General features: G+C 35.8%; 1 protein-coding gene and 1 pseudogene across 2 annotated transcripts; one reads left to right on the top strand and one right to left on the bottom strand.

The window, feature by feature from the left end:
- Positions 1-2,802: 2,802 nt before the first annotated feature.
- Positions 2,803-9,508, bottom strand: LOC130710537 (uncharacterized). 2 transcript variants are annotated; one of them, XM_057559842.1, is made up of 6 exons: positions 8,990-9,508; positions 6,824-6,910; positions 6,030-6,212; positions 5,842-5,928; positions 5,677-5,751; positions 2,803-5,110 (listed from the first exon to the last, which is right to left on the bottom strand). In XM_057559842.1, exons 1-6 carry the CDS (start codon positions 9,191-9,193, stop codon positions 3,164-3,166), a joined length of 2,583 nt encoding a protein of 860 aa, XP_057415825.1. In that variant the 5' UTR covers positions 9,194-9,508; the 3' UTR covers positions 2,803-3,163. The 2 variants fall into 2 exon arrangements, with proteins under 2 accessions (XP_057415825.1, XP_057415826.1); XM_057559843.1 differs by having other exon boundaries at positions 5,677-5,748.
- Positions 9,509-17,003: 7,495 nt separating this feature from the next.
- On the top strand, positions 17,004-19,446 carry LOC130713150 (uncharacterized; annotated as a pseudogene).
- The last annotated feature ends 6,654 nt before the right edge of the window (positions 19,447-26,100 follow it).

Raw genomic sequence — 26,100 nt, 5'->3', positions numbered from 1 at the left:
GCATACACATCACTGTAACTCTCTGAACTCACTAAATCTGCTTTACCATGCCCTAAATGGAGCTTTACTGAACAACATATCTTAAATAGTACTACTCTTTAGTGACTTGAACTAAATAACTACTCCACACTTCTTAAACTCATAACTCACTTTTAATGTTTGGGAGCGTGGAAAGAGAGAATGTTCAATTAAAAAAAAATTGTATTTTTGTTAAAAAAAGTTAATACACCACAAACTACAAATTAATTCAAAAGTGATCAATGTATATGGTGTTGGCTTCGGTGTGACAGTTAAAAACTGAATCACCGTGGTCCAGTTAAATTTCAACCGTCCGATATAATATTAAAAAAATAAACGGCATGGATACAATCACTTTTAAATGTGCATTTACATGAGTACCCCCTTCTTTCTCTTGTTCTTTTCGTTCTTCTCTTTCTCTCCACTCTCCAGCCATGTCCACCACACCATGTTTGCTGTCTTCGACGCCGGAGTAGGTTGCAGGTTGGTGGCTGAGTGAAGAATCAGAGGAGGGGCTGCGCGATTTGGTGAGACAGTAGAGTATTGGGCGACGAGGAAGCGGCACAACAATCATGGTTGGACTCATGATTTCCGGCCACCGTTGCTGCTAAGAGGTCGATTATTCCGGCACGGCGGTGACAATAATGAATCTGTTGTTGATCAGAGGAGCTTGTTGGTGGTACCAGACAAGGTGCAATGATGCAGATCATTCATGATCAATTGTTCAGAGCAAGCACCAAAACAAGCTCAAAACGCATACCCACAAGCTACAAATTAAATGAAGTCGATTGAACCAGTGCAAGTAAACATTGATAATCAAGGGGAAGAGATGAAATTTTTGTACACTTGTGAAGTGGGAAAATGGTAGAAGTGCGAAATTGATTATCTTTCTGAGAATGCAGGGAAATTAGGTTGAGGATCAGAGAAGAGCAAAGGCAGATCAGAGTGTGAGAGGAAGAAGGATGGGTATGGAATTTTTGATATTATGACAGGGTAGTTTTGGACTTTCATGTTAATTCGTCAGTGTTACACCGTGTGTCACTAATCCAACAGACTCACCGAATCCTTCGTCAATGTATATCTCCAATTTACTTTTATAATATACTTTCGCCTGTCCTTAATATAAGAACAAAATGACTAGTTCATACCCTTAAGAAATCTAGTTGATTTAATTAATTACATTAAATTTGAATATTATCAACTTTTCAAAATTACCCATAATCTACTTTCTTAATTTTCATGTATCATTAATACTTGTGTGAGGTTGTTCTCAAGCTTTCTATTATCCTTCAATAAAACTTTTTTGCTTTCTAAAAAAATACTTGTGCGAGTGGAAAGAGAGAAAGAGAGAGAGAAAAAAAGTCAATTAAATAAGAGTATTTTATAAAAAGTTAAAAATTAATTTACTTTAAATTTCAAATTGGTTTTTATAAAAAAGACCAAAGTATACCCTCAATTTAGAGATCAGCATGGTGTTTGGCAATTCGGCTTTTGTGCTGATGGGTCTGAGGGTGATCCTTTAGCTGCGGAGTTCGCTGCTCTTCGTATGGGTCTTCATCTTTTGTGGTGGAAGAACATTCTTAAGGCGTATTGTGAGTCCAATTGTAAGGAGGTTGTTGATCTTCTCACTAAAGAGCAATTTCACTTACATGAGTATGCTAGTATGTTCATGGACATTCATCTTTTGTTGGCTCATCAAAGGGATATTAGGCTTCGTCACATTCCTGGTGAAGCTAATGGGCCGGTAGATTGTTTGACGGATTATGGTACTTCTCAACAGTGCGATTTTACTTGTTTTGAAGTTCCCTCAGACATAGTTGTCCCTGCTTCTGTCCCGGGATGTGTTAGCTTTGTAGTTTGTCGGTTTATTTTTTCCAATAAAAAAAAAACAACCCAATACAATTTCAGTGCTGTTATTAAACTCAATCTTAACTCTGACAATTGATAATGTGAAAAGAAAATAAGTATCAACTTGTTGGTCTGAAATCTTAATTCATGAAAAGAAATTCCCTTATCAAAGGCAATAACTGGACCGCTTTCAATTGAGATTATGAGACATCTTAGGCCCACCCTAATTGCAATTTTCTCTCGTTTGCATAACTTTTAGCCTCAAAATATAGTGGGAATCTTGCCCTTCGGGACAAATCTAATCTCATATCTTTAGAGACGGGAGGGACATATAAGTGTGTGTTTGGAAGCGGATCCATGTCTAGTAAGGATCCACGTCAAATTGAAGCAATAATAAGAGATCAGTAGTAATGGATCCACATCTAGACATCTAGTAGTATTAGTGTGTGTTTGGAAAACTCAATCAGATCTACGTTTGGCCCCGATCCACGTTTTCAGAAGCAAGAAATAGTTGTTTTTAAATTTCTAGATCCACGTTTGGCCTCTCCAGATTTGAAACCAAACACACACTTAGACTTCAAACCAAACATACGCTAAGAAGCTTGCTACATAGCACGACTATTATCCAATCATGCTATTAGCTATTAAAAACTTCGCTTCAAGTGAAAACGGGCATTTCAATCCAAGTGCTAAAAAGTACAGCTTTCCCATATCAGGATCACTCAAACTAATATAACTCAATCCATGTTTAGACTCTTTTGTTAAGTTTCTGACCTTGAAAAGTTTGCCTGCCAGATGGGCTTTCCTTACAAGAGTGAAGAATCAAACATCATCAGTTCCACTTTTTCAAAACACAGAAAAAGAAAAGCATCTATCATGTTGCTGCATCACCAGCCCGAGCAAAAACATATGTACATGGGGTGTGAGAATCAGGAAGGGCGAACTCCAACAGGTTAAAAATGGAATTCCAGAATAAATATCAACTTTTCAGTTTTCTCAATATAAGCACATGACATCAATTCTTGAATATCGACTAAATTAGCCTCTAAAAAGTAAAAACAATCCGAATCAGATCTACACCTCAAATTTCAAAGGTGGGCACCAGCACTAAACAAGACACAGCCACCCCCTGTAAGTGAACCCTAAATTTGAGAATTATAAAGGAAAACGAATCATAAAAAAATTGTTCTCTGAATTGAACTTATATATGTTACAAATGCTATGGAAGGATTAAGCTACCTGCTAACTAACGCTGAGAGGTGGACCAGGCACAATGACAAATCCAAGCATACAACATTCAAGAAGATTTATTCAATGCTACTCCACTAGGAAGGAACCTAATTCGGCTACAACTTTTTAATTTGGCTAGAGCTTCCTGTGGCTTGCCAACCAAGAGATCCACATAAACTGCAGTAAGTATGGCTTCTGGACTGTTGGGTAATATGGACAATGCCTGCGTAACCAATACATTTGCTTTCTCAAATTCACCCTGCATGGCAGATAATGCTGCGAAGTTTGCATAAATTGTAGCCCGTGCCTCCTCTGGTTTGAGGAAAACAATCCTTCGAGTGTCCTCAAAAGAAGAATTATTGGTAGCAGTGGATCCTCCATTTACCTCTTCAAATTCAGCAGTCCTCTCCGCCTGCCATTTCTCACAGTCCTCTTGGCTGAATGGCAAATCAACATCGTTTCCCCCTGACAAATAAATTGACAAGAGCTCAGCAGCTTCTTTTGGTCTGTTTAGCAAGCAGAGAGCCTCTGCTGCATAAACACGACCTAGAAAGATGTAAATCCTGGAACATTCTGGAAGTTCTAGGAGACGTTTTGCAACTGACAGTGCCTTCACAGGATTGTCCAATTCTAGCTCCACAAATGCTAAATTAGCAAGAACAGCTTGCTTGATCAATTGATTTTCTCTTCTACGGACATCTTCATAATAGGAGAGAGAGTTCTGAATGAGTTCCTGACTAGTTCCTCCCTTTTGTTCTTTTACGTCCCCATTTGAATTAACCTGACCTAAGCCTACTGCTACAGAAAATGCCTTTGAATCAACCCCATGCAAGTTTTTAAGATTCGAACTCTTTGACAGTGACACTTCATTTGGATCAATTTCTTCCACTGAAGAATTAGAGGGCAAACCAGACTTCAAACAATTTGTACTGTAGGAGTCCAGCAAGTGCAGAGCATTCAAGAGGCACTGTCGGGCAAGGGACATCGATAACTTCTGCCGCCCATTTTCACTTGAAAAGCAATCATTCCCTTCAGATGAGTCCACATTTCCTTTTCCTGGAATTTGATCTTGCACAACAAGTTGCCTCCATTTTCCCATCCCAACAACACAAACTCCAACCTCTAAATTTTCTGAAGGAACCCGATTTGATTTTATTAGGCCCTTTTCTAAAGCCATCAGACAGCATTCTGAGAGTCGGAGCCACAAGAGAGGCTGTTTGTAAAAGACCAAACTTGCCTTCTGGAAGCACCGAGCAGCAAGTACTGGCTTCCCACAAGCCAAGTACTGCACACCACAGTTGTACATTATAAGGAGAGAATTATCCTGCGAGAAAGTGGCTAGCTTTAATGGTTGGTCCTTTCGCAGGGACGAACAATTAGTTAAAGCCTTTGAGAAGAATAATGAGGATGTCTGATATTTCCCGAGCTGATAGTAAATGCACCCAAGATTGTTGTTAAAAATGCTTGAGAAAACTGTGTCTGTTCGATTACTTGATGCCATCAATAGCTTTATTGCTTTGCGGTGGTTACCACGAGCATATTCAAGCTCAGATTTCAGAAGAAGAGCCATAGGTGAATCTCTTCCACGTGCAATGTTCATAGCCAGCTTAACTTCTCTCTTGGCTAGCTTTAGGTTCCTAGTAAGAAGAAGAAACTGAACCTTGTAAAGCTGCAACTTAAGCTTCAAATCAACAGTTGAAAACCTGTCAACCGAAGCCCTAGAAATATCATTTGAAGATGGACCCATTGCCCTGGCTAAACTTTGTCCACCCATATCCACAATCATGGCCTCATAATCAAGTGTATCTTCAGATTCAGCTCTGGACAGATGATTTTCAGATGCATTAGCAGTTGACCCTAGATCAGAACTGGATGCATCAGCAGCTGATGCACTCAAGGTGACTGGTGCAGACTTTGTAATTAGATTTGCAGATTGCTGTTGTGCTGTGTTCCCACTGTCACCTTGACTCACGCTACTAACACCGAATGCTTTTTCCAGATAAGTCAACACATCCTAAACAAATAGATTCCAGCTCAGAACAGTACACTTGTAGAATTAGAGAAGCTAAAAAGCCGAAAACAATGAAATTCTTTCAAGACATTCACTCAATAACATAATTATGTGTGAGAGAGAGAGAGAGAGAAATATAGACCAACTGCCAAGAAAGTTTTGCATCATATTCTATCAGAGAAAACAATCAAATCAAGTAAGTTTATGCACTGTAAACTCAGTTTGACCTCATTAAAAGAGAAACTGGGGTAGAGTTTTCAAAAAGAGATAAACAACAAACAATTATATACAACTATTACAGTGGGGCCCACATTTAATGTAGTCTCTAGCTCTCCCTACCCCTAAAAAGTAACAAGCTTTTATGTTAGGAACCAAAATGAGAAGATCCAAATCCTAATAAATAATGTTACAGCTAATTTATAATCAGTAAATAATTAACTAGCTGCAAACTAAAGAAAAGGTAAAAAGCACAATACACTCATGAGATTGAAACACAGTTGGCAGCAATGCATTAAGCAACAAAACTTGCAATAATTAAAATGTAAACCAAATTATCAAATGGAACTTACAGCTGATTTTGATGCATCATGGCAAGCAAGGCTAGCATCAAGCAGCAAAAGGCAAATATGTAGAGCCGTTGTCTGCTTTAGGAAACATAACACAAAAAAGGGATGTAAAACATTAACAAACCAGTGTAATTTTTAAAACAAAGTAGCAAATAATATATGACATACCTCATCTACAGGTTCAATATTTTGGAAGAGGGGTTCCAAAACTGATAATGTCTTTGCATAGTCATGAAGATGGAACCAGATAATGGCCTAGAGAGATTGAAATACAAGCACATCAGCAAACATTCATCACAAACATAATCAAAAGAACAGAATAAATGAAACTAATATAAGGAGAAAAATGAACCTACAGTGTTTAGCATTGCCACAGAAGAGTCAAATTCATCTTTATGAATTGTGGTGGTGCTATTTGCACCTGAAAACTGAAGTGCAGAAGGGTTACTTCCTTTGGATCCCGAAACGTCTTTACTCCCGGCATTGTTAAGTGATTCTCCTTGTTCTCCAGAAGTCTGAGTATGCTCATCATTTGTTCTCTGAATCAACTCCAAAAAACAGGGATAAGTACAAGATTACAAATAAGCACAGATATGAATGAAATAAGAACCTACATACTTATGAATGAAATCCTATATAACTCTTGCACACCAGTATTTCCTAACTTTAATATTATCATTCAGGTAGTGATCTGCATATACATTTTCCTCCTTTAACAAAAATCACAAATAAGAACCCCCAGAATAAGGATTTTGAAGGAGAATGCGTCATCAACCACAGCATACTGGGTATCTTCATTCTTATTTCGATGAAGAAATTCAAACTCACAGATTATAATCATGAGAAAATATCAGAAACATATATGACCTTCTACATATTAAACACTCATTCTACCAACTGAAGTCGGGTGCCAATTAAGCCCTGACCCAAAAAAAATTTGCATGAATCAGTAGAAAGGCTAAAAAATTACTGACATTGAGTTTAAAAGAGCCCATGTTGAGCCAGGTCAATTTTCATTTTAATTTTGACATCGTATTCGCAATTGGTGCTAGTGCTCCAAAAAGGTTAAAACAAATGGTTTCCTTAAATACTAACCATGAGAAACAAAAGCTTTCATAAAACTGCCACTTTGCAGAAATAAAAAGCATACCTTGATTCCTTTAATTACTTCAAGCAACTTTTTGGGATCTGAACAACCATCTCGAAAGAATTCCGCAATTGCAATATTATGGAGGACCTGAAATATTAGGATTCAAAACCTTAGACATTAAGTTTTAGAAAAAAAGTCTTAGACAATATCAGAAAGGACAGAACATAAAGATAACGCTTAGTAGGTTATATAAACCCGCAAATCCACCAAAATCATTGTCCTCTTTCACTCTTAACAGGCTTGAATATGATAAGGAATTTTATCATTCTACAAGCATAAATATGCCTCAAATTCCATCAACGGAATGAATCACAAATATATATTTTTTCAGTTGTATATTTTTCTGAGATGCTTAATATGTTCAGAGCAATATAGCCCCCGAATTATGCTTTTTAAAAAACACACATACATAAACAGGCAAATGGTAAAGGTCCATTTTATTTATTCCATAACAGTCACTTTTGCAGGTATAGTAACTCCAAGGTCTCTCTAATCATAGTTGCCATAATCGCACAGTTCACAAATCACATGATGCAACACAATTAAGCAAGCAGTGATTCATATCATATGACGAATTACAAATTACTTTGAATCATGCAATAAATATATGAATCAGTGAATCGTGAGAATTACATATAAATGCATAAGAAGTAAGAACTAAAGGAGCATTATTGAAATTCAATGCACCTTATTAAATTAATTCATTACTCTGTTTTCATTCTTTTGTGACAAGAGCTTCACAGTCATTAGAAACTTCACAAAGTTACTTGCACAGTTGCACTACATGGGCATCTTATTTGGCACTGTTTTCATTTTCATTTCTGGCAGATGATTTTGTTTTCTGAGGCTTATGGTTAAGTGTGTGATTGGATTTGTTACATTCACCAAAACCTTTTTAACTCAAGCCAGTTTGAGACATGAACATCAGTTCAAAGTATGTTTAATCCCGGCTAACAGATAATACGGGTGGATTTAATGTGGTAAAGGTACTTGCACAAAGCATGTGAAATATGAGCACCATCTGAACCATTCAGCAAAAAAGTTATTGCGACCAAGGTATTACCAGACACGTGTAGGAGTATGTGAGGAGTAAGTGGATGTAAGAGAGTGCAAATATCATAACACAAATTTTTACGTTACCTCAGAGTGAGTAACACGTGCAATCAGTAACAACCTTGTATACAATTATACCGCAAATCAAGCAACGCTAACATCAAGAGCCAAAACTAACAACACGACAACAGAATCAAAATCTTAAATACTGTCCATATAACCAGTAACGAACTTGTATACAATTATGCCACAAATCAAGTATCGTTAGCATAAAGAACCAAAACTAACATCACGACAATCAAAATCTTACATGTTGTGCATATAACCAGTAACGAACTTTTATACAATTATACCGCAAATCAAGTAACGTTGGCATCAACAACCAAAACTAACAACACGACAATGGAATCAAAATCTTAAAGATTCTCCTTATAACCAGTAACGAACTTGTATACCATTATACCGCCAATCAAGTATCATTAGCATCAAGAAGCAAAACTAACAACACGACAACGGAATCAAAATCTTAAAGATTGTCCGTATTCAGAGAATGAGCTCAAAATCCCTATTCTGGCCAAATCATGTCAATTACACTTCCCATGCTAGATCCACCTTAGCTTTTTCTTCTACAAGTCTAATAAGTTCCTCTTTATGTTCAATGTTCTTATTTGCTACTTACATCACACAGCACACAGTAAACAGCACAAATGCATAGCCACAACCACAAGCATCTACTCGAAGCAGATTATGATACAACTTTTCCAGCCCAATTACATGCTTGCTACCAGGAGGAAATTCATATAAAACAGATAATCCAATGTATATTTGCATCTATAGCAACAGCAGGTAAACTTAAAGTGCTTACTGGTTACAATACTAGCTACAGCTCCCGAAACGTACCGGGATCAAAATTCAACTCTTAGAAAAATCAATAGATAAAAACGAACCAACAAATCAATCACTCGCAGCACAGCAATCAGTACAAAAACTAAAACCAAAAATCGAAGCAGCAAAAGAAAAGCATGAAAGAACAAGAGTCAATTAACACTAGAAGCATCCAGCATTTGTGAGTGAGATCAGTATCTACAAAAATTGACAAAACAAATTGAATACCTTCGGATCGTCCTGCTTCTTCTGCAAAAGCTGGTGCAAAACCTCAGCGCATTCAGCGAACTTCCCAGACTGAAAATGCAACGCAGCATCTTTAGCAAGCGCGACAGTAACCGTGAAAATCCCGTCGTCGGCGTCGGTGGCGGAGGAAGCATCGCGATTGGTGGCGGACGACGGCGACGACGATGACGAATCTCGATTCTCCATGGCGAGATCGAGCAATCAAGATACAAATCTCAGAGTGAGAGAGAGAGAGGGTTTTGGGGAAGAGAGAGAGAGAGAGAGAGAAGAAGCAAAGCCCTAAAAACCGAAGAGCGAAGTGAAATGAATCTGAATTACATTCAGAGAAGAATCGAAGTTAAAAGAAGCGAACGAGTTTGATGAGAAGAGAAAGTGAGAAACCCTCGTTGTGTGTTTGGATATGAGAGAGTGAGAGAGAAGGGGGGAAAGGGTGAAGTGCGAGAATGAATGAAAACCTATTCGCCGAATCGAGGGAGGTGAAGATAGAAAGAGGGTGGAAGGTTTTTATTTTTCATTTTTTTCATTTTCTTTTGTGTAAGTGTAACTCATGAATATTTACTAAAAATAAATAAATTGCTCATAACATTAATGTGAAGATTTCCGGACTATGAGCAAAAAACGTCTACATAGGGAACATATCAAATATGGGGATCATCGCAAACAACAAAAGTGATGAAGGAGTAACGCGTTGGTTGGTTGTGACTTGTGTGAATGAAGAGATAAGTGAGAAAGACACTAGATCAAGATGAAAGCAATGCAAGAAAAAAAAAAATGTGAGTGGAAAAAGAAAGTACTACCTATTGTGACTTGTGTTTGGATTAGTGTTTGTAGAATTAATTTTGATATAATTGAATTAATTAATTTCATTAAAAAATGATTTGCTAGAAGAGTGATTTCTTTGAAATAATATTTTTTGAATGAATTTTATTGAAATTGATTTTGGATTTATAATTACCCCAAAAAAATATTGATATACACATATAGCGGTGTATACTTTAACAGCCAAAAGAAGAAAAAAATATGATCAAGTTCTTCATAATCCTCTTGCTCCAGTAACTCCTTTCTTCTTATATAAATAGTAAAAAGAAAGGGGAAAAAAACTATTGGAAGGCTATCTTATGTGAATGCAAACAAATTGCCTCACATCATCTATTCCAAATGGAGGCCAACATAAAGACTTGTGACATACATAAACACATGTCTCTACCTCCCAACACAACATGGTGGTTACTTCCATTGTTAACCATCAGATATAGATCCCCTTGAGTTATGAAGTAACTGCAGGGTGGTGCAATTGTGATCTATTACTCCATCTCCATCTAAATAGTATTTATTAACTTTTTATATTATTTGCAAAACTTTTATTTATGGTTGCGATCCCTGTAGTTACAAATTGTGACTAAAAAGGATCATGGTCCGTTAACCATCAGATGTGTTTTTAGCATAGTCCTGCACCATTATTCACCTTATATTTTCTTCTCAACTAGAACTATCATACACCTACTCGATCAACTCTTCACTTTCTTTGTCGGACTCGCCATCCCTACCCCCATTCGTGAAGGCTCCAACTAGTAGCTCTTGTCTAGTTCATAAAGCTTTGATTTTGGTCGAAAGTTGTTGAAAAATAAGAATAAGGTAACGTTTGGTGACGGAACGGAACAGGACAGAACGGAACGGAACGGGACAGAACATGATGGAACATGACAATAATGTTCTGTGTGTTGTGTTTGGTAACTCCAAGTCAATAGAACAGAACCATGATTTTAATTACATTTATAACCCTGCATGTTTAATATTTGATTGAGAAAAACAAATTGAACTCAATTGAACATTTTGCATAGAAATCGTTTGTTATTGCTTACTTCATGAAATAATCATTTATTTCTTTAAAATATTCATTTATATATTGTTTAAGTTGTTTCAGTATGCTATTGAAAAAAGCAAAAACTTAATTATCTATTTAAGCTATTTTAAGTGTGTTTGTTTAGATTAAAAAAATTGATTTTTAACTATAATTTTTATTTTATTTTAAGAGATTTTGAGAAAAACATAAGTTGATTTGTGTTTGACTACTCTAATTAAAATCAATTTTTTTTATCTTTTCTCATCTATCATCATAGATTTTCATGATAAGCTAAAGTAACTGTTTCAAATAATCTGTTTTCAGCTTCAGCTGAGACAAACACAAAAAGTGTTATTTTGATTAAAAAAATGATTTTTTGATTTTAAAAGTGATTTTTCCAAAATAAGTTGAATCAAACGCACTCTAATTGGCTCGTTTATCATCGCTTACAAAAAGTGATTTTACTTTTAAAAAAATAATTGATTTTATTTTAATTAAGTTTATTCGTGTTTGACTACTCTAATTAAAATCACTTTTTTATCTCCTCTCATCTATCATCATAGATTTTCATGATAAGCTAAAGTAACTGTTTCAAATAATCTGTTTTCAGCTTCAGCTGAAACAAACACAAAAAGTGATATTTTGATTAAAAAAGTGATTTTTTGATTTTAAAAGTGATTTTCCAAAATAAGTTGAATCAAACACACTCTAATTGGCTCGTTTGTCATTGCTTACAAAAAGTGATTTTACTTTTAAAAAAATAATTGATTTTATTTTAAGTGATTTTTTTGAAAAAGTAGATTTTCATTTAACTTTGTCTACAAATATAATAAGTGCTTTCAATTTTAGAAGTGATTTTAAACTGTTTAGATACATAAAATTTCAAATATAAATTAGGGTATTTTTGAACTTGCAAAAGTTTTAAGAGAGTGTTCTGTTCCGTTCCCTTCCCTTCCGTTCCACCCTTTTCCAGGGAACCAAAGTGTCCCGTTCCTATAGTCTTTTGTCCCGTTCCGTTCCATCTTAAAAACATGACAAACACAGAACAGAACCCACGTATTATGTTTCGTTCCCTTCTCACCTGTCTACCAAACGCTACCTAAGTATCGGAGGAGGATTGATATCTTTAGTAGTAGGATAGCACAACAACCACAAGCCTAGAATATATTTACTAAAGTAAAAAATGATTTTGAAGCCGGAATCAACAACATGGATATTTACCATAGTTGTAAAAAGTGGATTTGATTGATCGGTCCAACTAGTTAAATCGAGAATCGCCTTAATGGTCTGCTCGGTTGAAAAGAAATAACTAAAGGAGTTTAGAACCCATAACTAGCCAAAAACCTGTTAAATCAAGCAAAAATCAGTCAAAACTGGTGCTATTGAACTAGTTTGAACTGATCTTAATTTTAAAAATTTATAAAGAATTCCAAAAATAGTAGTAAAAAATATTATATTTTAAATTCAATAAAAAAATTATTCAACTAAAATACTCATCGGATAATTATTTTTATCATTTTATTATTCATGTTTATTTTATAAAATATAGTAAATTCTAATGATTTTATGTTAGTATAAAATTTAATTTCTTAATATTTTATGCTAATAATACATTTGATGTATCACATATTTATTAAAAATATATATTTAATTAAGTCTTTTTTATGTCCCCGTATGATAACTCAAGTGGTAAGAGCTAGGTGACACGTGAGTTGAGGAAGGGAAGGTCAAGGTTTCAATCTCAAACGGGTGTAATTTATCTTTCTGATGTAAAAGATTGAGTTTTTTTATTATAGGCGTTGTTTGTTGGTCTTGAAGCATGCATTCATGCTAGTAGGGTTTTTGTTGGTTGGGATCTTGTATGTATCCATAGGTTTTTTCGAGACTTTTTAGTTCTTGGGTCTTTTTTATCTTTTGTGGTTGATATTTTTGTCTAACCTACGTTGTAAATTGTGATTTGTTTGTACGTTACAATATTTTTCAAGATTGTGCCTATATTAATATATATCATATTGTTTTTTAATATATATATATATATATATATATATATATATATATATAATTATTACCGGTTCAACCACAGTTTGACTGCGATTGAACCACTAAACCATGAACCGGTTTCTTCATCGGCTTAATGATCGATCTAGCTTTAAAAGCATTGATATTTACTGGTTTTTGTGTTTTGGATTTGTTATTTTATATGTTAGTGGCGATGAGTGAAATTTTCAACTTTTCTTTCAAATTATTCATTGTGTAGGTTATAAAGTATAGAAAACAAACATATGTTGTATTGTGATTTCTATGATCTGTTGTATTGTTTTCTTTAGGGTCTGGCTAATCATGAAACGGTGCATAGCTTCTTACAGGAAGTCTTGAGGGACCATGATGGTGACATAGTTGCTATGGTGCAGAACTTGATTTATGCAATATGGGAGATGAGGAACAAGGCTGTGTTTCATGATTACCATGGCCGGTGGGACGACGTGGTGGCTCGTGCCCGTTCCCTTCGCATTCTGCCAGAAGAAACGCACCAAGTGCCGGGTGTACTTCGCATTTTGCCAGCTGCTGTTGTTGTTTGGAGGTGGCCGCGACCTGGCATTGTCAAGGTGAACGTGGATGTGGCTTTGGATAGGGGGAAGATGGTTGGTTATGGCTATGTAGCTCGCAACAGGAATGGGGAAATACTTGCAGCAACCTCTCTCTACCCCGTGGTGGTGATGACAGCAGCTATTGGAGAGGTTCTTTGCTTGAGATGGGCTATGATTCTTACTTCTCAGCTTGGGTACCGTAAGGTTCAATTTGAGACAAACAGCTTGCTTCTTTACCGGGCTTAGAAGAAGAGGAGGGGTGCTTCTATTTTATTTTCTATTATTGATGATTGTTTTTCGCTTTTGCATTTATTTGACTTTGTAGACTTGTCTTTTGTTCGCAGAGAAGGGAATTCCGCTGTTGATTTCTTGGCACAAAATGCTCCTTCTCTGTCAGATTTGGTTTGGTTGGAGGAGGGTCCTCCGGGTTTGCAGGAATTTCTAGACCGTGAAGTAATGGCTTCTGTGCCAATTTGATTTTTAATGAAATCCTTTTAAGTTCAAAAAAAAAAACTACCCTTTAGGCCTATGTATGTGTATGAAATTTTCTTCTTTTCTTTCAAATTATTCATTGTGTAGGTTATAAAGTATAGCAAACAAACATATGTTGTATGAAGGTATGAAAAACACTAGAAATGAGGGGTTTGAATAGGTTTTGAAGATTAACCGCTTTCTCTCGAAGATAATAACAATCTTTCCTGTGAAAGAGTATAAAGTGCTAAAGAAGAGGGATAAAGAAAAGCACAAAAGGATTTTATCCTGGTTCACTTGATGAATCACTCAAGCTAGTTCAGTCCACTCGTTAAGGTGATTTCTTCTTTCTTATAATGAAGGCAATCCACTATTCAAATATTGTTACAACTGCACTAGCACACCTTACTCAGTGACTAACAATACTAAGAACTAGCAGCACTAAGACAGCATTGCCTTAGTCTTCTCAAGAATACTGACCTCACCGGTCTCTCAAGGATCTACAAACAAAGTTTGTGAAAGAGTTTGGTTTACAAAGAGATGCTTCTAAAACAAGCAGAAGTAACACGATAAGAACAATGAAGAAATATTGCTAAGGTATTCGCTCAAAGTATTTCACGTGTATGCACAATAGTTTTCTTAGCTGATTTCTTCTGTCTTCAGCCTTTAAATACGTGTTGAGGTGTTTCCTTTGAAAGAATCTATCCGTTTGAGGGCAGTGCTGGAATTTCCAAAGCCTGTTGTGGCTGAACGTCGTAGGTAAGGCGGTCAGAATAGTACATTTGCTTTTGTACGAATGACAATGACATTGCCTTAGCTTAGTTGACTCTTGATCTTGTGCGACGCTTCATGTTGGAACTTGTGAAGTTGTGTGATCAGAGTCAGAAGGAAGCTTGGATCCTCTGACCTTCAGAACTTCTGCTTCTGGACCGTTCATCAGAACATCTGGTCTTCAAAGCATGAAGTGCTTCTGGTCTTGAGAGTCAGCTTACTCTTTGACTTCAGAGCTTCAAAGTCTTCAACTTTTGGACTGTTCCTCAGAACATCTGGTCTTCAGAATTTTAGAGCTTGAATCTTTGAGAGTCCACATTAGAGCTTTAATCTTCAGAGCATCTGAAGCGTTTGCTATCGTTCAGAAGAACGTAGTGAATGCAGAAGCGTAACGTTGGCTACTCTTGTGTCTTCAACTTCTGATAAATGTTGAGTCTTTGAATCAGAGTCAGAACTTGTTTGCCACAACTTAAAAGACAAACGTTAAAGTATCATAATTGTTCATACATAATAATAAACTTGTTATCATCAAAACATAGAGTTGTACCACCTAACCAAATCTTGGTATTACATTGTATTGTGATTTCTATGGTCTGTTGTATTGTTTTCTTTAGGGTCTAACTACCCTTACTTATAAGTGTCATTTGGCTTTTGGTATAACCCTTCATTAAATTTATCTTGACTAAAAATAAGTTATGATATACAGCTGGGTATGGTGCCGTGGTGGCCAAAATATGAACTACATTAAAGAAATTGTAGTTAACTATAATTGTAGTTGTTTAATTTTGATTTTGATAATACAAAGAGGTAAGGTAAGGAGTAACTCCTCTCATCTCTTTTTTTCGGCTTATCCAAAAAAATTCATCTCTCTCTTTTTATTTTATGTTATCATAGGACTATTAAATGACTTTTATTATTGAACATACATCTATGCTTGTACGATTGAGATTTATACCTCTACTCGCATTAAAAGATTTGTTAGATCACATTGTGTGTTGATCGATTTTAGGGTTTATTTTTTCTTTTGAAGAATTTGATTAATAAAACCATCAAACAGGCACAGAAACAATTGCATCAACCGAACAAATGAGATACTTCAATTTTTTTTTTTGTTACAAGAGAGGAACAAGCGAGAGACTTCAACTTTTTTTTTTTGGTTACAAGAGAGACTTCAATTATGTTTGAATAAAAGAGGCTCCTCCAAAAGATTTCAGGTTAATTAATTCAAAAAAACTAATACATAATAATGGATCATGTTGTCTAATATAAGCTTTGAGGATTTTTTGATAAGTCCCACAGACTCAATATATCCTCTTTCTTTTTCTATCTACACATATCTAAATGAATGAAATGCTACATTTTCTTTTCAAATTATGTTCTCTTTATTTCTTTCTATAACTTATTCATACTCATCCAAACGTACAATGATCATCCTGGTCATCGTAGAATCTATAACTACTACAAAGGGATATCATTTTGCTACTATTCATATAGGGGTTTTTATTCAATGTGGTGGAGGTGCACCATAAGGAACTATTGTTGGTACTTTTTGGTTATAATATTTGGTTAATTAGGAGCTTTTGAAAACCTTTTAGCTTTGACTTCAAAAGGTAATTTCATAGTAATGACCTGATTTTTGTTTGTCGGTTAGTTTTTTTTTATTTGTTTAGAGTATTATATATTTCTCTATTTAATATGTGTCATTGATTCGTGATTAATATATACTATATACTAATTCTTTTTCGGGACAATATATACTAATTCTAATATAGATAGGTTGTTACTAACTTACTATGGAATGGAAAATAGTAATTAAATTTAAGAACAGTAGTAAATTATATTTCTTGTGTGAGTAAGTGATATTTACGCTTTCAAAAAGAAAGTGATATTATCATTGGGATATGAATTTTTTATTTAACAAAAGTTGTAATTGAGACTAATACTTAATATAAGTTGTACGAGATATTAAGTAATAGGAACTGAAAATTTAGGTACACGAATAGGATATCAGTTCAAGTTGTACACTAATAGGAAAATGGTTTTAGTACTTAGAGATGTAATATGGCTTTTAGTGTGCAGAAGTTTCAAATTTCACCTTTCGCAGCAATTTTTGTAGCATTTTTTTTCGTTTTACTTTTGGGGTGCAATTAACCTTTTAGCCAACTTTGTAGATGTTTCCATAACAATTACCTTTAACCCGATTGATCTGGCCATTATCAGTGGTATATAAAGGGTTGTTGTGCGATGTGGTAGCCTTCAGAAGCGAATCGAGGTATTTGTGAAAACCAAGCTTTTGAGGTTGCTAATTTCTATTTGATATCTGATGGCATCTTATGCTGCGGTTGACTTTGTGATGTCACTGTGCCCTCCAAACCATAATTGGAGGATAAAGTGCGAGTTGTTTAACTCTGGATTGTTGATTCTTTTGCTGGTGAAAACAAACCTCCTTCAATGGAGTTGATTTTACTGGATCAACATGTATGTGGATGCTTTCTGAAAATTTTGTGGAAACACCTGTTTATAATATAGAATTGTTCATTGTAGACTTTGCATGTTGAATTTTGTTGTTATAGATCAGATTACTCATTATAGATATCTGGTTATTAGAAGAAGATGTATTCGTTATTTTATTTAGTTGTACATAACTTGATAGCCACTTAGTGTTTTAAAGGTCTTGGGATGATTATGTAGATGAATTATTTTGTCATTGCAAGGTGGGAAAACACAGGCAACTGCGAGGAAGCTGATGTTTAGGAAGTGGAGTGAACAGTTTGTCAAGGAAATGTCTATTTGATAACATTCTTTCATTTGATTCCTAATTTGGGAGCCTATCGACCCACTGATCATGCTTTTAGGATTTTGTTCAAACCTAAAACTAAAATCATGCCAGCTGAGAGTAGCACAATTCCAAGGTGGAGATTTTCTTTCAAGGATTCAGCTGAACTTAATGGCGAAGGTGTCTAGACTGAATACTTAGTTGGTGGGTGTTTTTCTACTGTTATTATGTTGTTGCTGATTTTGTTGATATTGATAACTTATGTAGGAAAATATTTGAATGCAGATATGCTAGGTTTGTTGACAGCCACCTTTGAGGAAAGGACTTAAGTTAATTAATGATGGCATTGTGACTAAGATGATGCTGCTTGATATTACTGATCATAAGTATGAATTTTGGTTTATATATTAATTGGATGATACTTCTACTACATATATATATTTCTACATTCTAAGCTATATTTTTTTTTATGAATCATTTCATTGATAGGGGAAGTGTAGTGTGCCCTCTTTGAAGAGTATGTCCAAATTGTGTTGGACTACCTTGGTGCTAATCCTTTGGAAAAGCTTGTTGTTGTTCTACAGCTTGGGATGCTTAAGTCATTTAATTAAAGGTATTGATATTGAACATCTGTATTTAGAAGAAAATGATTAATATTAGTAGTAAATCTGAATTTTAATTCGGATTCTGTATTATGCAGGAAAGAATATACTGCATAATGTAATGAAAGCGTCGAGGATTATCATTAATCCGAAAATTGTTGAGGTTGTTTCTTTGATGGATCGGTTTGTTTTTAAGTGATTGATTGGTTATTCATCTTAGGTAATATGATTTCAAAATTGAATATAAGTCTGATATTTATTTTGTAGCATATCTGTCCTTGATCTCCAAGCCAATCAACCTGTTGGGCACATTATCTCTCCCAATCCCTCTGTTCCAATGTTCCAATTTTTGAAGATTTCATGAATAACCATCCTAAGAAAACAATCTGCGGATTGAATGAAACAATTGATGTAGTTTGTTATTTTATGCTTATTTTAATTTTAAGTTTGTCTGTAAAGTAATTTTAATTGTTTATTTTTGGTGGTTGATGTGTAGGACGATTTCTTTGTTGTTTATGGGACTGTGGTTGGTTTGTTGCAAGATGATCAATGGTGGTACTTTGTTTGCAAGTGTCACAAAGCTGTGACCTTTGATGATGGATTATATTTCTGCCCAGGTAGTTGTAGGCATGTTATGGATGTGTCTGTAAGGTGCTTTTGTTGTATCTTTAACTATGTATTTACTTGGGTGTGATTATGTTTGTAGTTTTTTTTTTCTGAAACAACTTTTTTGTTATGTAGGTACAAGATTAAGCTGGAGGTTTTCGATGACACTGATTCAGGCAATTTTATGTTGTTTAATTCTGATGTTCATCAGCTCATAAAGAAGTCATGCAAAGATATGTTAGCAGATGTGAAGGTATATATTCGATTTTAGGGAAACTTAGTAGTTATAGATGTGCAAAGTTCATTAAAGATTTACCAATATAGTAGGATCCCAAGTCTGGTGAGATAACTCCTTTGATGGAACAACAATTGATTAGGAAGGAATTGATGTATAAGGTGAAGAAGGGATCAAATAACATTTTTCAGTTTGATGATTCCTACCGTGTGAAGCGAATTTGTGATGACCCTTCTATTATTGTGGCCTACAAGGCACTTTCTTCTGCGCAGACTGCAAATGTGGTGAAGAATTAAATTACTGGATGAGTTATCAAGGTCTTTTATGATTTTAAATTTGGTTGGACTATGAGTAACTGTTTTCTGATTTATCGTATGATATTTAGGCTAGGTGTCCCACTCCACTGGTTGTTGTTAGTACATGTGAAGCTAAGGAAGCAGTGCAAGGACCTTCTCAGTCATGTGAAGTTTTATCCCCTGAGGCTTTAACCCCTTCTCTTGGCAGTGACCATCTTATGTGGGGAGCTCTGCTAATATGTTTAAGATGAAGGTTGATGATGATTTCAAGAAAGATGTGGTTGTTCCTAAACTGAAGCTGAAACAGGTCAAATTGGAGAAGTAGTTTCTATTAGTTATTAATAATAATTACCAATAATGCAGTGTGCTTAGCTGGATCAAAAGCCTACCATTCATTTTGGGCCGTTTTTCTTTTGTGGTTGGCGTAGTGTTAGTAGCATAGGTCATCTTCTAGAATAATTTATTATTTGTGAAATAGTGGTTTGCACTTGGTTGATTATGTTACTAAGTACTTGGGTTGTATATTGGGGACTTGTTTCTAACTATGTTGCAGTTGTTGAATTAATGAAGTATGTTATTATGTATTCTTGGACCTTGTGTTTATTTTTTTATTCTTGTGTGTCTTTTATAAGGGTTACGACATTATCTCTTTTTTTTCTTCTTATTGGACATCAGTTAAATTGAAGTCATATATAGCCTGTTTACGGTTGTCACATTCTAAACTTATAAAAATTCCTTATTCCTTATAAAAATTCTTCCTCTGAATCTGATGGTGGGGTTGAGGGACGAAACTTCCAATTTAATAACAAGGAGGAGGAGGCTCTGAATATGTGGGAATTGGGAAAATAAATTGGTGTTTCTTATGCTGGGGGTGATGAGGATATGGTGGCAAAGTTTGTTGAACTAGAAAATAGAGACAGATTGAATGGATCTACAAGAATGACAGAGGCAGCAGGGGGGATATCTGATGGTTGTTTATGAAGATACTTAGTCTCAATATAAGGGGGTTGGCTAGTAGAGCCAAGTGGCGGTCCTTGAGGGAGATTGTTATTCGACAGGATGTGGATTTATTATTGCTGCAGGAAACAAAACTTGGACAGATTGAAAAGAAACTCTGTGAAGCTGTGTGGGGTGATAGTCACTTTGAGTGGCAGATGCTGCTAGCAATGAACAGAGCTGGTGGATTATTGAGTATTTGGAAGAAGGGTGTGTTCACTTTGGAAGATTGCTTTCTAGGTTCCTGTTTTCTGGGTATTTCCGGATTCTGGAGTGGGCAATCTCAACTGTGTGTGGTTGTAAATATTTATGCTCCTTGTAGATTGGATGAGAAGCGCAGTGTGTGGAATGAGTTGATTACTTGGAGGAGCTTATTTGCTACTGAGATATGGTGTGTGGCAGGTGATTTCAATGCAGTGAGGGTGGAGGAGGCAAGAGTTGGGATCTCTGAAGCGCATGGGAATGGGAGGAGGGATATGGAGGAGTTTAATGAGTTCATTAGTTCGATGGAGCTGTTTGATTTGCCGGTGCTTGGGAAAAAATTTACGTGGTTCAGGCCTAATGGAACTTCAGCAAGCAGGTTGGACAGATTTCTAATTTCAGATGGGTGGTTGCATTGCTGGCCGGATTGTTCTCAACTTGTTATGGAAAGAAGTGTTTCAGATCATTGTCCGATCCTTCTCAAACATGTGGCTCAGGATTGGGGGCCTAGGCCGTTTAGAGTTTTGAATTGTTGGTTTGAAGATAAAAGATTTAGGAGGGTGGTGGAAGAAAAGTGGGCTGAATTTCATGTCTCCGGATGGGGTGCTTATGTTTTAAAAGAGAAATTGAAGATGATGAAATTGGAACTCAAAAAGTGGAACAAGGAGGTGTTTGGGGATGTACATGGCAGAAAGAATGACCTGGTGCTTAAAATTAATGAGTTTGATAACATTGCAGAAACTAGATGTTTGAATGAGGAGGAGGTGAAGGAGAAGCAGATAGCTACAACTGAGTTCTGGCGAGTGACAAGGTATATTGAATCTTTGTTGCAGCAAAAGGCTAGATCAAGGTGGCTTAGAGAGGGTGACATGAACTCCAAGTATTTTCATTCTATTATCAAATGGCGACGAAAGTCCAATTCTTTGGTGGGACTAGTACTGGATGGAAGCTGGATTGAAGACCCATCCATGATAAAAAATGAGGTTAAGTCTTTTTTTGAAAGTAAGTTCAGCAATCACCTTATGCCAAGGCCTACGTTGGATGGTGTTGAGTTTAAAACTTTATCTGAAGGGGATAATTTGATGTTGTGTGCGCCGGTTGATTTGGAGGAAGTAAAGGAAGCTGTTTGGGAGTGTGGTTCAGATAAAAGTCCAGGCCCTGATGGTTTTAATTTTAAATTCATTAAGGAGTTTTGGGAGTTGCTAAAGGGGGATATTTTGAGGGCTGTCTCTGATTTTTTGGCGAATGGAGTGTGGCCTCGTGGGTGTAATGCTTCCTTTATCACGCTTATTCCTAAAGTAGATAGCCCACAACATCTAAATGACTTCAGGCCGATTTCCCTCATTGGATGCATTTATAAAGTGATCTCTAAAGTGCTTGCGATCAGGTTGAAAAGTGTTATGGGCAAGGTAATTGGTGACAATCAATCAGCTTTTTTGGGTGGGCGGAGTATGCTTGTTGGGGTGATCATTGCAAATGAATTAGTACATGATGCAAAAGTCAGAAAGAAAGGTACTTTCTTGTTTAAGGCTGATTTTGAAAAGGCTTACGATACAGTTGATTGGGGTTTCCTGCAGTATATGATGGTTCGAATGAATTTTTGTGATAAATGGATTCAGTGGATTATGAGTTGTCTGTCTTCAGTCACAGTGTCAGTTTTAGTTAATGGCAGCCTTGGTTCTGAATTTCCGATGAAGAGAGGGGTGAGACAGGGTGACCCGATTGCTCCTTTCTTGTTCCTTATTATTGCAGAGGGCTTAACTGGGCTTATGAGGAGCGCTCAGGCGGTACAGAGATTTACAGGCTATAAAGTGGGAAGGGATAATGAGTTAGAGGTGGCAATGCTCCAGTTTGCAGATGACACTTTGATATTTGGGGATGCAACAATTCAAAATGTGATCACACTAAAATGCATTCTCAGATGTTTTGAGCTAGCTTCTGGCCTGAAAATATTTTTTTTCAAAAGTAGCTGCGCAGGAATTGGTGTGACAGAGGATCATATTCTGCTATTTGCGTCTGTGCTGAACTATAAGGTTATGTCCCTGCCTTTTGTGTACTTAGGAATCCCAATTGGAGGAAATCCGAGAAGGTCTAGTCTTTGGGAGCCTATAGTCCGTAAGATCCGGAAAAGATTGTCGTCTTGGAAACAAAAGACCCTTTCATTTAGAGGTAGAGTGTGTTTAATCCAGAGTATTTTGTCTGCTCTACCTCTCTTCTTTTTATCCTTTTTTGTGATTCCGAAAGGGGTGCTTAAAGAAGCAACTAAATTAATGAGGAGTTTTCTGTGGGGTGGGGGAAGTGATGGGGTTCATAGAATCGCTTGGATTAAGTGGGAGGATATTTGTAAGCCAAAGGTAGTTGGAGGGTTGGGAATCAAAGATTGGGAGATTTTTAACAAAGCATTATTGGGGAAGTTGAGGTGGAAATTGATAAATGATAAAGAAAACTTTTGCAGTAAAATAATTTGGTCCAAATATGGTGGTAGGGATGGTGAGGGTGAGCTCAGTATACGGAGTGGGGATTCCATCTGGTGGAAAGATTTATTCAGAGTTTGCTTTGATGAGTTAGGTGGTGGGTGGTTTAGTGAGGGGCTCCATAGGAGGGTGGGCGTGGGAGATGCTACTAGATTTTGGAAAGATATTTGGTTGGGTGATAATACTCTAAAGCTGCGATATAAGAAACTTTTTGGTTTATCTGTCCAAAAGAACTGCACAGTAAAAGAAATGGGGAGCTGGCATAATGGTGTAAGAGTTTGGAATTTCAAATGGAGAAGACCTCTTAGTGTTCGGGAGGCGTGCTTGGTAGATGAGTTGAGGTGTGAGCTGGCTAATGTAGGCTTGGTGGCTGGCAGCAGTGACCGGTGGGTGTGGAGGGAAGAAAGTAATGGTCTGTACTCAGTGTGTTCAGCTTATAAACTGCTTCAAGGTCAGGTGGCAGGGGTGGTTGATCCGGTTTTCAAGAGTATTTGGGCTTGTGCTGCACCTCCTACTGTGCGAGCGTTTGTTTGGAGGGCTGTCTTAGATCGTTTGCAAACAAAATGTAACCTAAGGAGAAGGAATGTGGTGCATGTGGGGCAGGATGCTCTCTGCTGTTTCTGTCACGAAGAAGATGAGAGCTTGAACCATCTGTTTTTTACTTGTTCGGTTTCTACGTTAATTTGGAGTGCTTGCTACCGATGGCTTGGTTTGTCTATTGTTTGTCCAAATGAGTGTAGAAGCCATCTTCTACAGCATAATTTTCCAATGTTTTGCAGTCAAAGAAATGAATTGCTTAAGGTGATTTGGGTGGCTGGCATGTGGTCTATTTGGTGCTGTAGAAATAATATAATTTTTAGAGGGGAACAATTGAGTACTGATTCTGTGGTGGATTTAATTCAAGTTAGGTCATGGAAATGGCTCACAGCAGGGAACGTTGGGTTTGCTTCTTCACTTTTTGAATGGTTGATGAACCCATTATTGTGTCTGGAATCCTCTTGCATTTGATTAATTTATTCTTGCTTAAATGGGATGGCTATTCCATACCATCTATTGGAAGCTGGTTGCACTAGATTGTACGTGAGGATGTCATTGGATCTTGGTAGCCGTGGTGAATTTTTTGGATTGTTGCCTATTATAGGTGTGGGGTTTGTGCAGTGCTTGAGATGGGTTAATTTGGGAGGGGTTATATTTTTGTTTGATTTCATTTTATTTTCCTGTATTGTCTTTTTCTTTTTCTCTTTCTTTTTTGTATTGGGTTGAAGTACCCCCTGTACTTATTTCGTAATACAATTCTTTGCCTATAAAAAAAAAAAACTACTAATCCATGGTTTATATTTTTTTTTTGATAAGCCAAACAATTGTATTCAAATAGCACAAGGGGTGCTAACCCAAATACAAGAAGAAGAGAAAATACAAGATATTGTTGTAACAGATATCACCAAAATAGAAAAGATAAATAAATCCATGGTTTATATGACAAATATTATTTTTTTTTTTCGATTTAGATACGAAGTAGTTTTTAAACATTTATTTCGTAGTGCTTGTAGATTTTCATTAAATTTTAAAATCCATCCTTATATTTTGTATTGTTTTCAACCGCTGCTTGAACACTACCATTCTTCTACAATTTTTTTTTATTATATCAACTTTAAAAAATAAAAAATAAAATATATATCAACTTTACAAAATTAATGATCCACAAAATTCAATTAGTTTTTTATATAAAAACTAAAGTGTATCTCCAATTGAGTTCTTATAATAAAAATTAGAGACTATTCTCTCTGTTCTATATAACAAATACTCCCTGCGTTCCAAAACAGTTGTTGTTTAAGGTAACACACACAGTTTAAGAGCTCATTAATTGATATAATATTTGACTAATGCACCCCTATTTATAGTTGAGTTTTATTAAAGAGAGAGAACGATTGTTATTGGTTAAGTGGTGAGAATTATGATTGGTGAGAGATACAATATTAAATGAAGGTATATATGGAAGATGTAACAAATAGTCTTGGATTTCTAAAACAACAACCATTTTATAACATATATGAAAAGCTAAAACAACAACCATTTTGGAACGGAGGGAGTATTATTTTGGATTTTTTTCCTATATAACTGATACTTTTATAATTTCAAGAGAGTATTAATTATACTTTAACACTTGTACCTTGATTTATTGGCAGTAGAAAAATTGTAAAGTTAGAATTAATAAAAGAGATAAAGAGTATAATATGAAGTTAGATAATAATTTTGATAAAACAAAAATATTAATTGATATTTCTTAATACTTGTACAACAACCTTAAAGTATAAGTTATATAAGAGGGAGTATAAAATAGTATATACACCATAAAAATTTCAATATCAAACATTGTAAGTAACTTGCTTTCTAGTTGAGACCATTAAGCTCCAAGCAACATGAAAGGAAACTAGTGTTTTCTTAGTACTAAAACTCACGAACTAACAAGTACTATGGATAAGTGTTGTCGTCTTGATGATATATAACTATATATTATAATTGGCTTAAAATACAGGACGCGTTTACTATGGACCAGTTTTTACTGGTCCATGGTTACACCACCTGCTTTTTACTTGCTACTACAGGTTTTGCAGGTAATTTATAATTTTTCAAAAATAAAATAATTAATATATTATAGTATAATTAGTTATATAATTAGTAATGTTAATGTATGATTTAAGCTAATAGGATCAGTTCATTCATCATCAACAACCTTCACCTCTTTCCTTTTGTTCCTCATCTTCAACTCCAGACCACCATCCCCAAGAACCCACCAGAACCAGAACCAAAGTTTATGCATCTTAAGTCTCTTTTTTTCTTTCACCAGATCGTTTTCTGGGTTTTATAAGTTCACAAAAAAAATCAAATATTGCAGTAAAGATTAGGCTAAAAAAAACACCATAGAACACAAAAAACGTAAGCAAAACAACTGCTTTGAAACACCAGAAACTATCTCAAAAATTATGAAATTGGGAAGAGACAAGATGCAAGTTCCCATTTTTCATCACTGTTACAACATCTATGTTTCACCAACACAACAAACAACTTTAACCCCCAAATTTCTCACACTCCATAAACCCTAATTCCCCAGACCCTCAATCAACGCCACAACCCATGCCGGAAACCCCCGTCGATTTCCGCGCCCCGCCGCCTTCTCCGGCCGAAGATCCACGTTTGCGATTGTGAAGGCTACAAGCACGCCGAAGATTCAGG

The sequence above is a fragment of the Lotus japonicus genome, chromosome 4, assembly GCF_012489685.1.
Source record: "Lotus japonicus ecotype B-129 chromosome 4, LjGifu_v1.2".
NCBI lineage: Eukaryota > Viridiplantae > Streptophyta > Magnoliopsida > Fabales > Fabaceae > Lotus > Lotus japonicus.
Note: the sequence above shows the minus strand (reverse complement) of the source record. Positions and strands in the feature narration are given on the sequence as shown.

What these genes read in the sequence shown, in the direction of transcription:
- LOC130710537 (XM_057559842.1), bottom strand. Translation starts at nt 9,193, where the DNA reads ATGGAGAATCGAGATTCGTCATCGTCGTCGCCGTCGTCCGCCACCAAT. An exon ending in AGAAGCAGGACGATCCGAAG is followed by an intron (nt 6,911 to 8,989) that starts GTATTCAATTTG and finishes CTAATATTTCAG; the next exon opens with GTCCTCCATAATATTGCAAT. An exon ending in CTGTGGCAATGCTAAACACT is followed by an intron (nt 5,929 to 6,029) that starts GTAGGTTCATTT and finishes CAATCTCTCTAG; the next exon opens with GCCATTATCTGGTTCCATCT.